Source organism: Helianthus annuus, chromosome 14 (genome assembly GCF_002127325.2).
Source record: "Helianthus annuus cultivar XRQ/B chromosome 14, HanXRQr2.0-SUNRISE, whole genome shotgun sequence".
Lineage (NCBI taxonomy): Eukaryota > Viridiplantae > Streptophyta > Magnoliopsida > Asterales > Asteraceae > Helianthus > Helianthus annuus.
The window spans coordinates 63,061,030-63,076,406 of record NC_035446.2 but is presented as its reverse complement, the minus strand read 5'-3'; the positions used below and the strand labels follow the sequence as shown (position 1 = coordinate 63,076,406).

The 15,377-nt window shown below is 37.1% G+C and overlaps 1 protein-coding gene across 6 annotated transcripts; it reads right to left on the bottom strand.

The window, feature by feature from the left end:
• Window positions 1-11,200: 11,200 nt before the first annotated feature.
• LOC110927379 lies at window positions 11,201-13,592 on the bottom strand. Of its 6 annotated transcripts, none has more exons than XR_002585609.2 (6): window positions 13,433-13,592; window positions 13,251-13,344; window positions 12,495-13,063; window positions 12,283-12,359; window positions 11,724-11,904; window positions 11,201-11,632 (listed from the first exon to the last, which is right to left on the bottom strand). XR_002585609.2 is itself a non-coding variant. In XM_022171055.2 (6 exons), the coding sequence occupies exons 4-6, from the start codon at window positions 12,792-12,794 to the stop codon at window positions 11,391-11,393; spliced, it is 555 nt and encodes a 184-aa protein (XP_022026747.1). In that variant the 5' UTR covers window positions 12,795-12,799; window positions 12,911-13,063; window positions 13,251-13,344; window positions 13,433-13,592; the 3' UTR covers window positions 11,201-11,390. The 6 variants fall into 6 exon arrangements, 5 of the variants coding, with proteins under 5 accessions (XP_022026747.1, XP_022026752.1, XP_022026749.1 ...); XM_022171055.2 differs by lacking the exon at window positions 12,283-12,359 and having other exon boundaries at window positions 12,663-12,799; window positions 12,911-13,063; XM_022171060.2 differs by lacking the exon at window positions 12,283-12,359 and having other exon boundaries at window positions 11,201-11,623.
• Window positions 13,593-15,377: the final 1,785 nt, after the last annotated feature.

Here is a 15,377-nt window from a genome sequence, read left to right as displayed (position 1 = left end):
AGATTCAAACATATCATTTTCTGCATTTCATTCCTTGAATCCGTCTTGCGGATTCAAACATTGCATTTTACACCTTTCATTCTTTGAATCCGTCTCGCGGATTCAAACATTTCATTTATACCCTGTTGATCCGTACTTTCTTACGGATTCAACATTCTTCATTTTTATCACTCATACTTTTCATTCCTACATAGTACTCTCAATTTCCCGAGAGCCTTACTACCCACTTCACCCGCACGCCCACCTGCTACCCAATTCTAACGGACATACCTGCGATAATTACCACGGTCTCACGAACGTCATATGCTTCTTGCGTACTGGCCAGGTGCGCAATTCACATACTAATTCCGTGCCATCAGGTAATCATCGCCTTATGTCCGCATTAGTGGGTCTCAGTTCGTGCTACATTTTTTTTTTTACAATTTTACCAAGACAATATCGTTGTCTTCCGTTTAGTACTTACCCTCCCAAGGAGACTTCTTCCTTTTTCTTTTAACAACGGTACCCATACATATCAACATTGTGTACCTGGGGTCCGTCTGTCCATCCGCATCCTTGACTGCCTTAGCATCCACCTTAGACTGCATTCACGGATCATCCTCTCCAAACTTTTAAGCTTACCTTGCACATAGCAAACCGTTAGCTTCTTCATATGAATACATACATACACGTTTTCATTCCATTTCTACCTTTGGATCTTGATCGAGTCATGGATTGTACAGGTTCCTTATCACAAGAGCACATAGGTTTGAGTTCAAGTACCTACCTTCTCGTACTTGATTCCCTCAAACCAGGGCTCTGATACCAACTTGAAACACCCAAACACGCTTTAACTAAAAAGACGCAGCGGAAAATACGTACCATAAACTTTCTTTCATTATAAACACCTTAACTTATTTAAAAATTAACTTTAACATAACTCTTTCACATAAATCCATCAATCGACTTATTTACTAAGTAAAAACATAGTTTATGTTTACTACATTATATACATCAACGTTCCCGTACAATCTCACTAGTGACTCGATCCTCGATCTCTGTTCCTTGATGATCCTCATGACTCGTACTACCTGCGCTCACCACATTAAATTCATAACATTAGTACGCATTATAAACATACAAGATTTATTCACGTTTACTTTTGTTCCGTTAACTCTTTACATCCCAGCTTTCCATCTGATCGTACATTCCGTGGTGAGACTTTCTCATTGTACCTGCGTTACACTTCGTTCACAAGGCACACTATTATTATCGTCAATACTCAATTTCATTGAATACGTGCGTATATACTTTCATACATACTTACATATGTGCATCCGTTCACACATAACTACTTACAAACCTACGTACCTACATTCATACGTACGTTCCTACATACGTGCATACCTACATACATACATGCATACATGTCTACATACATACCTATTACATGCCTTCTCACAACCCTACATACGTGCACACACTTTCGTACATACTCACTTGGATATATATATACACATACACATACTACCTACATACACACCTACATACATACATACCTTCATACGTATCTACTTAAGGAAATTCTTAACCATATTACTACATATTCTTTAGGATCCCACCTTTAGGTACCATATTACTACATATTCTTTAGGATCCCACCTTTGGGTACCATATTACTACATATTCTTTAGGATCCCACCTTAGGGTACCATATTACTACATATTCTTTAGGATCCCACCTTTGGGTACCATATTACTACATATTCTTTAGGATCCCACCTTAGGGTACCATATTACTACATATTCTTTAGGATCCCCCCTTTGGGTACCATATTACTACATATTCTTTAGGATCCCACCTTAGGGTACCATATTACTACATATTCTTTAGGATCCCCCCTTTGGGTACCATATTACTACATATTCTTTAGGATCCCACCTTTGGGTACCATATTACTACATATTCTTTAGGATCCCACCTTTGGGTACCATATTACTACATATTCTTTAGGATCCCACCTTTGGGTACCATATTACTACATATTCTTTAGGATCCCACCTTTGGGTACCATATTACTACATATTCTTTAGGATCCCACCTTTGGGTACCATATTACTACATATTCTTTAGGATCCCACCTTAGGGTACCATATTACTACATATTCTTTAGGATCCCCCCTTTGGGTACCATATTACTACATATTCTTTAGGATCCCACCTTTGGGCCCCCTACCCGTCGGCGACGCCCTCTAGTTTTTGCAGTTTTCTGCAGGTTCGTTTCGTCGTCCGTACGTACTAAAACGCACGTAACTTTTGAACCGTTTACCCGTTTGACCTCCCGTTTCTTCCTACATGCTTGTAAATTCACATTCTATCATATGAACTTAAAATCTTACCTCCGGATTACGGAAATCCTTAACTTACATACATTCGACTTAACTATTTTTCTAACTATTTGACCCGTTAAGGGTATTCGCGCATTAATTGGTCTATGACTGACCAAACCATCATCCCCACTTCCATACTTGTCCAAAACATTACTCTAATCGAATAACTTGCTTCTAAACCACTTTTAAGTTCGTTTACCCCAAATTACCCATCATGGGCATTTTGGTCAACCTTAAACCCATCATTTACGACGAAAGACTTTAACACATATTTGACCTCAAACATCATATTTAATTCATTACAACACTTTATTACTTACTTGTACTACGAAGTGATTACGGAAATCACTTACCTTGTGCATCCGTGTTCATAACCGCTTCCTTGCCTCATCTTGACCCGTTGGCCTTCCATGCTTGGTCCATGCTAGTGTGGTTCCTATTCTTTCATGCCGTCATGCCATAATAATGTTAGTATTTATACTTATTCATATTAACATACATTTTTCCAACTCTTATCTACATTGACTTCCACTAACACGCATACGACATGATTTGTCAACCACTTAGATCATATTAATGACATCATATTAATTTCATACATAATGTCGTATAACACATACAACTATATGATCGCCTAGTCGCTTACACAATATACACATACTTATGCTTTCTTAACTCTACATTCGACAACCGCATTGTTTGACATTCGCACAATCAAATTATCATCTTACATATGTACACGACATAATTCCAACATTATCACTTATCAATAAACTACGCATCACATATTCGTACACATTTGCTCTCAATCACCATGAATCAAATGCATAAAGTATATGGCGAGCATTACATCATTGGGACATAAGGTACAAGTCCCTAATGCATAATTTTACCAAACCATACCTTCAAATCCGAATTCTCATAATGACTCCACCTTAAGCATACTTAACTTATTATTTTGCTAACGGCTACACCATAAGCACCTTCTATACATAATTACCCATAACTTTCATACAATTTCACAATTTTGCTCTCTTAGGCATTTTATCGAACACTTGGCGGGTGTATTACTAGCAAAACATTATGTACAAGCATTCTTTGCAAATTCTTACTAACTCATATCAAGATCATCAAATTCCACTAGAATCATGTAATTTTCATACTATACCCAAATTAACTGACCATTACTCATTACATACAACATCATACATCAATCTTACACAACTAATGAACATGCATGATTATCCATATCATCATCTTCACTACCACAAGTGGGTTTCATCCAAAATCATCAAATTACTTGGAATCTTGCATAGTTCATGTTCTATAATGTGATTCTAACACATCTACATGATCAATTTCATACAATTTCATGGATTGACCATAACCCACTTCATAGCAAGATCATCAAATCATAAAATACAACTTACCACATGTTTGTTAGGGCTAGATCATCAAGAAAACGAGTTCATGCATCGGATTTGAGCCTAATTTCCTTGTCAATTTGAAGCTTTCTTGGGAACTAGGGTTTTCACCCTTTCCTTCTTCCTTCTGCTCGATCTCACGCACACACCCCCTTGTGTGTGAGATTTTTTTGTTTTAATTAAATTCAGATTCCAATTTGACAATCTTGGTCCCTCATGTTCTTTCTTATTTATTTAACCCCCATTATTTTCCATTCTCAATTGATAGCCAACACTATCTAACCAAGTTAGATAGCTTGGTTATTTGTGAAATATCCCACTTAACTAATAAATCCTACTTACTTATGCCAACCAAATAAAATGTCCAAATAAAATATTTAGACCCGAGTTTTGGGGCGTTACCCCATTTGAAGCACTTTATGGACGAAGTGCAGAACACCAGTCTGTTGGGCAGAGATTGGAGAAAAGCAATTATCTGGACCAGAGATAGTGCAAGAAACAACAGATAAGATAATTTAAGTCAAGGAAAGACTAAAAGCAGCACGAGATCGTCAATAGAGTTATGCGGATAACAGACGAAAACCTTTAGAATTTCAAGTAGGAGATAAGGTACTATTAAAAGTTTCTCCATGGAAAAGAGTAGTCAGATTCGTTAAAAGAGGAAAGCTAAGCCTAGGTATATTGGACCTTTTGAGATTATTAGAAGAATAGGACCTATAGCCTATCAGCTACCACTACCAGAGGAAATGGCAGGAATACATGATTTGTTTCATGTATGTAATCTCAAAAAGTGCTTAGCAGACGAATCACTAGTGATACCTCTAAAGGACATAGTGGTAAATGAGAAACTTAAGTTTATCTAGAAACCCGTTCAGATTGAAGATAGAAAGATCAAGAACCTCAAACATAAGAGACTAGTTCTGGTCAAAGTGAAATGGGATTCCAAGAGAGGAGCAGAATACACATGGGAACTCGAGTCAGAGGTGCAAAGGAAATACCCACACCTGTTCCAGTAGACCTTAAGGACGAGATCTAAAACAAGGTGGGGAGGATATAACAACCCTCCTAGAACCCTAAACGTAACCCTAGACGTCCCTAAATATACCCCGTACGCAAGAAACGGTCCCGAAATACCCCTGTACTTAGAAAAAAAACAAGAAAAACAAAGTTTTGCAGTCGCTCGCGGGGCGCGACCAAGACATCTTTGGTCTGTCGCGGGGCGCGAGGACCCTTACTTGCTCGACACTGCATAGTGCCACGTGGCATGTGACTCGGCATAGCTAGGCCGATGACTGGCCAAAGCTATATTCGACACATCGTTCATCACGGGCCGCGAAGGCCTTAACCTTCTCTTTCGCGGAGCGCGACAAAGTGGTCGACCAGCCTATAAATGGAGGGCTCGAGCTCATTTGTTCAACCGTTCAATTCTAAAAACTCTCTCTCACTTTCTGATAGATATTATTATACCTGGGCATTATACCCACTATAAAGCGAAGCTCTGCCTCATTGTAAGTACTATAACCCTGCTATTACCCTACACGATCGATTTAGGATTCCGTAACGCATGTCGGCTCTGCCCGACTCAGTCGTTGGAATTCTCTCTCGTGTGTACACCCGAATGATCTAGGATTCCGTAATGCATGTCAAGGCTCTGCCTGACTCAGTCATTGGAATTTTGTCTCGAGTTGTACGGTTAATGTTATTTGGGTTATTTTACTAACACGTGTGCATTGTTTAATTTTAATAGTTAAGAACCAGGAGAATCAGCAGGAAGCTATAGTAATATCACCTAAGTCAACAATGTAAGTACATTCACTTTTTCTCACTATTTGTGAGTACATCCTTCTTTTATAAACACGTTTTGTGAGTCAAAATGTTTTACCAAAATCTCAAATGTTTTTCAAATACACTTACAGTGATTAAGTCTTTGTAATTCTACAATTGTTGTCAGTATTATGGGGTTTGTATACAGTACTTGATAACCTTCAGAATTGGGCACGGGTATACAATGTGTGATATGACCATAGTCACAGATCCGTCGAGTGACATGTACTGGCCGAGTAATTGTGTAGATATAAACATTGTAATCGCCCTTAATACTGTAATGTGTAAACAACTGATGCTTTACCAAAATGGAATGTACTTTCCAGTATTTCTTGCTGATAAAATGTTTTTAAAACGCGTTTCAGGTAACACAATGTGAAAGCCAAATAGAAGCCAGCTGGAGAGCACTGAAGGCTTGGAAAAGTGGCTATAAAAGTTACCTAAATAAAAAGGAATTTTTGTTTTCAATAACTAGGGTTTATCCCTATAAATGTATTGTTAAATGAACTTGGGTTTTACCCCAATGATGTATTATTATAAAAAGTTTGGTGTTTTATTTCCTAACTATGGTCCTGATGTATTCCGCTGCCAAATTAATAAACACCGATACCACCCATCTGAGCTCGCGACACCCGCTCCCGGGGTAGGGGTCGGGGTTGCGACACTTAGCGGTTAAGAAAACTTAATAAGTAAGAAAACTTTCTAGCTAAGAAAGGAATTTGCTTTACCTATACGTTGGTGTTCTAACCAATGATCACTGATACGTTATTTTTTCTGATCGATCCAGGAACTAACTAACGAATACCAAAGTGCTGTTTGAATCAGACTATACTTTGTTGACTTATGTTATGGTTCTGATCTCGTGACCATCGTTAGGTTTGATTTGGTTTTGCACTAATATGTATTCCACTCTGTTAAACTAAATGTTTAACTATCAGAAAACTCCGAACTATAAATTTACAATCAAAATAGAGGCTTAATTACCAGAAGATTCAGAACTATAAAAGTAGATGCTTAACTATCAGATGGCTTAGAATCGGGAGTCCTGTTAAATCAAGAACTATAGACCTACAAGGTGAGTCATTCTCTTTTATCAAAATGCTTTGCAAAACCCTAAATATTTTTCAGTTATACTTACAGTGATTAAGTCTTTATAATCTGAAATTACTGCCAGTATGTGGGGTTTTGTATACATTACTTGTCTAGCGTTACTAGTGGACGACGAGTTAGCCAATAGTAATATGACCACGGGCACAAAGATTTGCCTCAGTCGCAACATTGATTTGAGTAATTGATAGATATAAACAAATGTAAAAATTCCTTATACAGTTATTATAACAATGTGTTTTTAGACAAATGAATGAACTCACCAGTATTTCATGCTGATCAAATGTTTTTAAACGCATTTCAGGTGATTACATTAGATCAGAATAAGAGTTGTGATATGGCACCGAAAGACTTAAAGAGGTGGCTTATTTATCAATTAAATTAAATTAAGAAACGTTGTTTTATGTGTTCGGATTTATCCCATATTAAAGCTACCTTTGTAAAACATGAGTTTATTCCCATTTGTTTAATAAATAAAATCCGGTGTTTCTAAACTCTGATATTTTTCCTAACTCACGATCCTGATAAAAATTTCCGCTACAATATTTTCGAAATAACCACCGGTACCACTTGACTGTTCACGACTCCCGTTCAGAGTGTGGTTGAGGGTTGTGACATATATATATTGACTTATATCTTCACTAGACTATAATTAGAATGGTGTTTGTTTCTTTCTTTTAATCTTAATCTTCCTCTTTGACTAAAGTGCTTAAGCTTTTAGCTGTAGCTAAAGAGATTAGCTTTAGGTTGACTTACACAATGGAGGAATTCAGGTGTTGTTTATTCTAAAAAAAAAAATTGTGCATGCTCTTCTGTCTGTGCCGCCATCTGCAGACTGTTTGTTTTTTTCGAAAATGTTTTATTAAAAAATGTTTGTACAAGCTCTTCTTGGTGCAGACTTGACCCAACCACATCTAAAATATTCTAAGGTCTGTAGAGCATTAAACACCACCACCCACTACCACCTCTTCTTATTCAGATGTCTGCAGATGTAGTCCGAATACTACATATATTTTACCTCTTAGAAAACAAACAACACCTTACTAAAGGTGTTCAGAAATACTTATTATATCATAACTTATGAGGCGGTAAAAACTTTTACCAACCTACATTATTTGGTCAGCAGGAACTTATTCATGCTCACAAAACAATTTTCCCTTGGTCGATTATAACTTATAAGATAAGCGGATATATCATACTAGGTTATCACCCGGGACTGATTCCCGGGTAGTTTAATTTTATTACTTAATAAACATGTCTTTTTATTAAACTGTAACATATTATTTCATTAAACTTTTACACGACATTGAATAATTGTTAATAGAATAATAAATTAAAAAATTTCTTCATATAGGTTAACAATAACAACTTAAGTAAATACTATCATTCATAAATGCATACACGGCCTCGTAATTTTATAACATTAAAGGCCCAATTTTCATTACTAATAACATAAGAAACCACATGAATATAAGACATACTTGACCAAATAGAAAATAAAAGAATATGTCAGAAACCTAGTATAACATCAATAGAACGAAACAAAAGGAAACAAATAAAAAATTAAAAAATCATAAATTTCCAAAACTCTTTGTAAACGACGTTAGCAAAAATACTGGTACCGAAAAAATCTAATACGGTACGTTTTGGTACCGATACAGACCGGTATTTGAATGTAAAAACCGGTACCAAAAACCCAAAATGTCGATACCGAATCGATACCAAAAATATTTCAGTCCGGGAAACTCGGTACTGGTTCGGAACTGACCGAGTACCATTTGCTCATCCCTATACAAACCCGTGTAAAAACATAGGCTTTAGCATGCATGAATATTTTGTAACTAAAAAGATACAATCTTGATTCAATATTAGGGCATCCGGGGCACGCTCGGGGAGTGAATGCGGTGACCCCTAAGCCCAATCGAGAACATCGCCGCCATCAACGCGGGGACCCGATTCGGGGAAGGGAGTCGGTGTGTATTCACCGCGTTGAATAGGCACAATTTTTGAGGAACGGTCCATTTTAACGGTCGAATTTTAAAAAAAAAATCACTTTTTAAACATATATAAATAACCACACCATTCACTCATTTTTTATAGTCACAAACCACACCAATTTCACACATTTTTTATACTCTCAAACCACACCCACTTCACTCATTTTTTATACTCTCAAACCACACCCACTTCAAATCGAGCAATGGAGAACCAACCCCGTGAAGCCAAGAAAAAAACTAAGGGACGGGGCTCGCAACCGTCTCGTGGTGGTTCGAGCGGTGCAAGTGCATAACCACAACCCCCTTTCGGATACACTTCACAACCCCCGTTTTTTTTCCAACAACCTTCACACCCCTCCTTTTACAACACCCAACCACCCAACCTTCAAGCCAATTTCGGCTATTTTCAAAATTTGTTATCAATGGATGCTCCTCCTCAATCCCCCGCCTTCGACCCATATGGTTTTCGTTCCCCACAAGTTCCATCTACACGAGGAAATGTCGAACGTCCTCTACCTATTTACGACGACGAGGACGATGAGGTAGTGCCCGAAACTCAAAATTTGGGCGACGAGGGCGAGGACGATGAATATAATGTGGATGAAGACGCGGACAACGAAGAAGATGACGCTCGGGATAAAAAGGGAAAAATGGTGAGCGAAAAATGGACAAAGGTCCAAGAAAAGGCGTTGGCGAAAGCGTGGGTACATTGCTCTACCAACAAAAAGAAGGGCAATCAACAAAACCGCGATAGTTTTTGGCGTAAGATTTTAGATCATTTTAACACCACCGTCGGTGGAAGTAACCGGACCGTGCATCAAGTACGGTCTAAATGGAACCCGATGATGACGAAAATAAACTTTTTCAACGGCCTATACCAACAAGCGGTAAAAATTATATTTTTTAACATTGTATATTTTTTTATTTTCTTTACTAAGTTCATATTTTTTTAACACTTATTATTTTATAATATGTAGGATCGCACTCGAGGAAGCGGGTGTAAGGATCTCGACGTGATGAAAGTCGCTTTAAAGGAATTTAAAGAGAGATTTCCGAACGGTTTTCAACATGTCGAAGCGTGGGAGGTCGTTCGAAAACACGACAAATGGGCCCAAGTCCCATTGTTGGGTGAGGAAGGGGAAGGTTCGGCACACAAAAGAAAGTCCGTTGACGTGGACCCTTCGATGCCCAATACCCGATATGAACGAAGACCCCTCGCCACAAAGAACACAACGGCGAGACAAGCGTCAAGCGACATCGTCCGAGGGAAGCTCGGCCGAGTTGGCGGCACAATTCAAAGAGTACACCGCCATGAAAGAAGAGAAGCACGCGATGGAATTCGAGGCGATCGAATTGAGGAAGAAAAGAGAGTCGGAGGCTCACGAGCTCATATCGGAACAACGCGAGACGATGAAAAACTACAATTACGATCGAGATATGAAAACATTCCTCAAGCCGCACGACGATGCTCCGCCAAATATGTTGCCGTTCATCCTCGCCGGAAAGCGCGACATCGCTAACAAGTACGAGTGGCCATGCGATTTCTAAAATTTTTATTTTCTAGTTTTAATGTAATTTTTATTTTCTAGTTTGAATGTAATTTTAATTTTCTAGTTTGAATTTAATTTTTATTTTTATTTTCTACTTTCAAATGTCTTTTGTTAAATTTTATTTAATTTTTATTAATATTTTTTTATAAACATGCATAATTACAACAAATAAAAAAACAAACAAAATAAAAAACCAAGTCACCTAAGAGGGGAGTGCCGCCATCAATTTAGGGTGTTAGGGGAGTTTAAGAGGGGAGTTGACGTGGCACACGAGGATTGGTTATGCGTAAGAGAGGGGACTCCCCTCTTAGGGGAGTGCCCCTCTCACCCTTATATTTGCCTGAAACTCGTATAGTTTATTAAGTATACTTATGTTTGACCGGTAACCCAATAGCCGATATGGATATGATTGAAAACACACAACCTGGCCGGTTATATGAGAAACATTTGATAATATTTTTTATATATATTTACGTAAATCATTAAAAGCTTAAAACTATTATTGACACTTATTTTTAAAAGTAAAAACTTTGGTTACATATATATGAACTTAATAAACAAATAAATAGGCCTCGTAAACTGAATTTGTATTACTATTTCCTCTAAGTCTAACTTCGATCATGGCATCAACTTTTTCATCAGTTCACTTATCAATTAATTGTCACTATCTTTTAAAACTTGTATAAACTAAACTTACAAACTAACTAATGGGAATGAGCAAGAGACATCATATAAGTTCATTAACTATAGAAAGAAACTCTCATTTCAGAGAATAATGAAATCATCAAAAGCCCTTATACAAGGATGTTACCAAACTGTTTTCTTTAAGTCACTTATCTAATAAAACTACCCAAATATGTATTTAGTTTTGTTTATACCAAATCCAGTGAAAAATGAAAAAAATAAAGATGTGTTTTTCTATTCCATAAAGTATGAAATTATTGAATCATCTTATAAACAAAATAGGATACATAACTGGGTGGCACGTATATAGTAGTCTAAGTTTTGGGTAACCTTGATAAAGTATAAAATTATCGAATCGTCAAATTCATAACTAACTCAAACCAATTACAAGCAAAGATCCAAGTAGGTCGATCACTTGGAATTGAATATTTCCATCAGTCGGTATCTGTTAATCTCTCTTGAAGTTCCCCTTCTTCTAGTTCCTCCAAATCATCAATTAGCTGTTCATTTTCAACATGACTAATACTGAACGCAGCCGTGTCCGGATGAGATCTAAAGGATATGTTATGGTAGCAGCTGTTATTCCTGACATTCCACCGCCGCTTACAAAGTGCAACCATGCATCTGTAGCTGTAGTTCCACTGTTGTTTCCTATACTCGGTATTGACTGTAGCAGCTAAATATCATAATAGATTAACTTAATATGGTCATCAAGAACAGCAGAAACCAATATCAAACAAAAAAAATAATAAACGAAGAGAAATAACCCGCTTTTTTGTACTGCTCATACGCGTAGAAGTTAACAGCAGTATAAGGAAGACGACGAGCAATAGTAACCATATTCCCTTTCGAAAAGGCTCTAAGACCCTCTTCATTAACAATACGCAACGCCTCGTTCCATATAAAAGGCCTGCTCAACAACGCCCCCTCAGCATCCATACCTTGCACCTGCATATTACAAAATCATCTATCATTTTAAAAACACAATAGTATGTATCAAAACATAACAACCTGAGGCATACACCATTACCACTAATATCAAACTTTAATTCTGTAAGAAAGTATAGATTTGAAACTATAAAGTCACTTAATCACCAAAGTAAACAAACACTCTCCAAACGAACACTAAGTGCTAAACGACCTTTTCTTTTCTCCTAACACATATCAAGTTAATCTTTATTTTCTTAAAGATGTTATGTAATATGTAATTTTTAATTCATCCAAGATTAATAGCATGATTACTCATTAGCAAATAACAAATTATATAACTAAATTAATTTATAACATAAAAGAGAAACAGGACATTAACGGTGACGGCGTTTATACTTGACTTTTCTGCCCAAATTCCAATTTTGTCTTTTTGTCTTATACTTCCTTTTACTTTTCCCACGAGTCTTAACCACCTATAACAAGAACCAATTTAGCTCCCCACATAAATACATGTTCCTGAGGGCCACCGAATCACTAAACCACCATGGCTGCCACTTTGCGGTAAACTGATGTTCAAACCGGCAGCCATAAACAAAACCCGGGCTTACCTTCGATGGAGGAGTATGGTGGGCTGTGGGATGGTGGCTGTTAGCGGGTAATATGAGAAGTTCACCAGTGATTTGTTGTTTCATCTCCATTTTTGTCATTTTAAAACCCTTGAGAAGTTCATGGATTTTTTTAAAGCAAACACCATATGTTTAAGCTGAAAAGGTTACATTTTTTTCTTCAAATTTGAGCAAACACCATCTGTTTAGGCGTAATGATTTCTGAAATCTCGATATCTTCAAGCGCCTTGAATACGTCTTCAGCGTTAAGTGCTTGCCTCTTCGATTCCTTGCATATGTCATTTGCCCTAAAAATCACAACAAAACTGGGTTAAAAAGATCACACCAACATCAAACTATACATTAATATATCATTTGCCCTATAAATTTTACAACAAAAATGGATTAAAAGATCACACTCCCTGATTAACTTTCTAAGCTCCTCAGAAGTTAGCATATGCAACTCTTTGACAGCTGGAACCAAATCGCCAAGCTCTTAGTGGTGCAATGAATTCTGGAAACTCGATATCTTCAAGCGCCTTGAATACGTCTTCAGCGTTAATTGTTTGCCTCTTCAAACAAAAGTTAACAGTTAATGGAAAGAAAAACAAATACAGATCTGGTTAATAAAACCCTAGAATGGATTGATGTGGTTGAAGATATGGAGTTCCATGTGCGAGTAAGATAAAAATTAAAGGGTTTCTCTAGATATAATACGATTCAATTTCCCCTTCAAACATCAAAGATTTAGAGAATTACCTGTATTAAATCGGATCTTCAGTTGTATATCAACGATGATAAAATCATTGAACACAGAGAAGGAGTAGGAGTCGTCAACAGAATATAAGAAACCCTAATTTCAAAACACCCAAAAATCTTAAGAATCAAATGAAAACAGAGGATAAATAAGAAAGATTAGAAATGGAATATTTAAAGTTTACCCTGTATTACATCGGATTTTGACTTGTATATCGCCGTTGATAAGAAGGAGAAGGAGGCGGAGGCGGACAGTACAATAACCCAAAGAAGATAGGGTTAACAATGGTTGTTGGCGATGACACAAATGAAGATTGGAAATATTAATTTTTTTATAACATATATATATACGGATCCGAATTAGCAGATACGAATACGAAACGGGGCTTCATTATATGTGAAAAGAATACCCATTTAGTTTCCCGCTAAAACCACATCTAGGAAGCCCTAATTCCAAATTTATTTTGTTTATTATATATAATAGATAAATAGATAATAGATTAGGTTATTTTGTACTGACTCACAACATCGAAATAACTCGTTGACTTTATCAGCCTATGATTAATTGATTTAATTTAAACCTAAAACTAATGATAGTTGCACGTTGATGAACATACGAATAACTTTTACATACCCGGACAATTTATTAAGATTGGCGGGTATGGGGTGTGGGACCTGTGGGTTGTTGTGTTGAAGGGTGTTTCACGCCGGTTACATCACCCTGGTTCGGCGTTGCCTGCTTGGTGTAGATATTCTATCTGGCGCCGGGGAGGGGGGGGGGGGGTTGGGGTTGGCTGGTTCAAAGTAAAGGGTTTAAACAAATAAAAAAAATTTCCATATAGTTGGGCATAGCTGGCCACTAGGGGTGCAAACGAGCCGAGCCGAGCCCGAGCTCGACCAGGCTCGAGCTCGAGCTCATTTAACATATGAAAGCTCGAGCTCGAGCTCGGCTCGATTCGAGCTTTATTTCTAAAGCTCGAGTTCGGCTCGAAGGTAATTTTTCAAGCTCGGCTCGGGCTCTACTCGTTTAGTATTTATTAATTAATTTATATTAATTATAATTATTATTATACAAATAATTAAGTTATTTTTTATAGTTATATAAATGGTAATTATTATATAAATATATGTTTAATATATTAATAAAAAAAATATATAAACAAAAGCTCGTTTAGGCTCGTGAGCCGGCTCGAGCTTGATAAGTGAAGCTCAGGCTCGGGCTCGTTTACTAAACGAGCTTGTTTTTTATGCTCGGGTTCGCGCTCGAGCTCGTTTAAGCTCGGCTCGTTCGAGCTTTTTTTCGAGCCGAGCTCGAGTAGCTCGGCTCGTTTGCACCTCTACTGGCCATGCCTCACCACACCCCTAGTTTTTGAGCATTAGCTTGTGGATCCCACCCACATCACGTGTCGAGCAATGTCCCCAACCCAATCCCCTCCACACCCCATAGTCTAAGATTACACATTGGTCGACTAATTACATTGATTAACATTTTCCCAAAGTCAATGGCTTTATAATCTAGTGACATCTCGGGGGTGGGAGAAGACTTTGGGACCAATAGGTTTTGGGTTTGATTCCCATAAGGGGGTTTTTTCCTATATTTATTCGGTTTTCTCCTGAATTGGTGTATATACATTATATCTAGTGGAGATGGATATGATCGGGTGGCTCCGCTTGTATACCATGATACTTCAATAGTCCGTCAGTGATCCAAATTTTCCGTTAAAAAACATTTTCCTAAAGTCAACTGCCTTTTAAATCAAGGAAACATACATCTTGAGTCTTGACAAGTGAGAAACAAGAAGGATTACAAAAGCTGCGAGTAATTTGGAGATCACGTGATCAGATGCGCATTTCGCGTTAGTATGCACGTGCTATTATTAATAAATTCATATAAACTATGATTTTACCCTTCTAACCAATGTTTTAAAAACCGGTTTTTAAATCAAACTGGATTAGGTTAAAAAATGGTTCAACCGGGTTGACTAGCTAGCTCTATAATTTTATAAATTACAACATCAACTCAAAAGTTAATCCAAAAATGCATGATTACATATTAAAAGATAATCAAAAAGTAAATCCATAATCAAAAATAATCAAAAAGATAATAAAAAACCATTCAATTTTCTGACA

Bases quoted from the DNA above. Each gene is read 5' to 3' on its own strand.
- LOC110927379 (XM_022171055.2), bottom strand. From the start codon at position 12,794: ATGACATATGCAAGGAATCGAAGAGGCAAGCACTTAACGCTGAAGACG. The intron at 11,905-12,662 runs GTAACCTTTTCA...TGTAATATGCAG, and splicing joins TCAAATTTGAAGAAAAAAAT to GTGCAAGGTATGGATGCTGA. The intron at 11,633-11,723 runs GTTATTTCTCTT...TATGATATTTAG, and splicing joins TGAGCAGTACAAAAAAGCGG to CTGCTACAGTCAATACCGAG.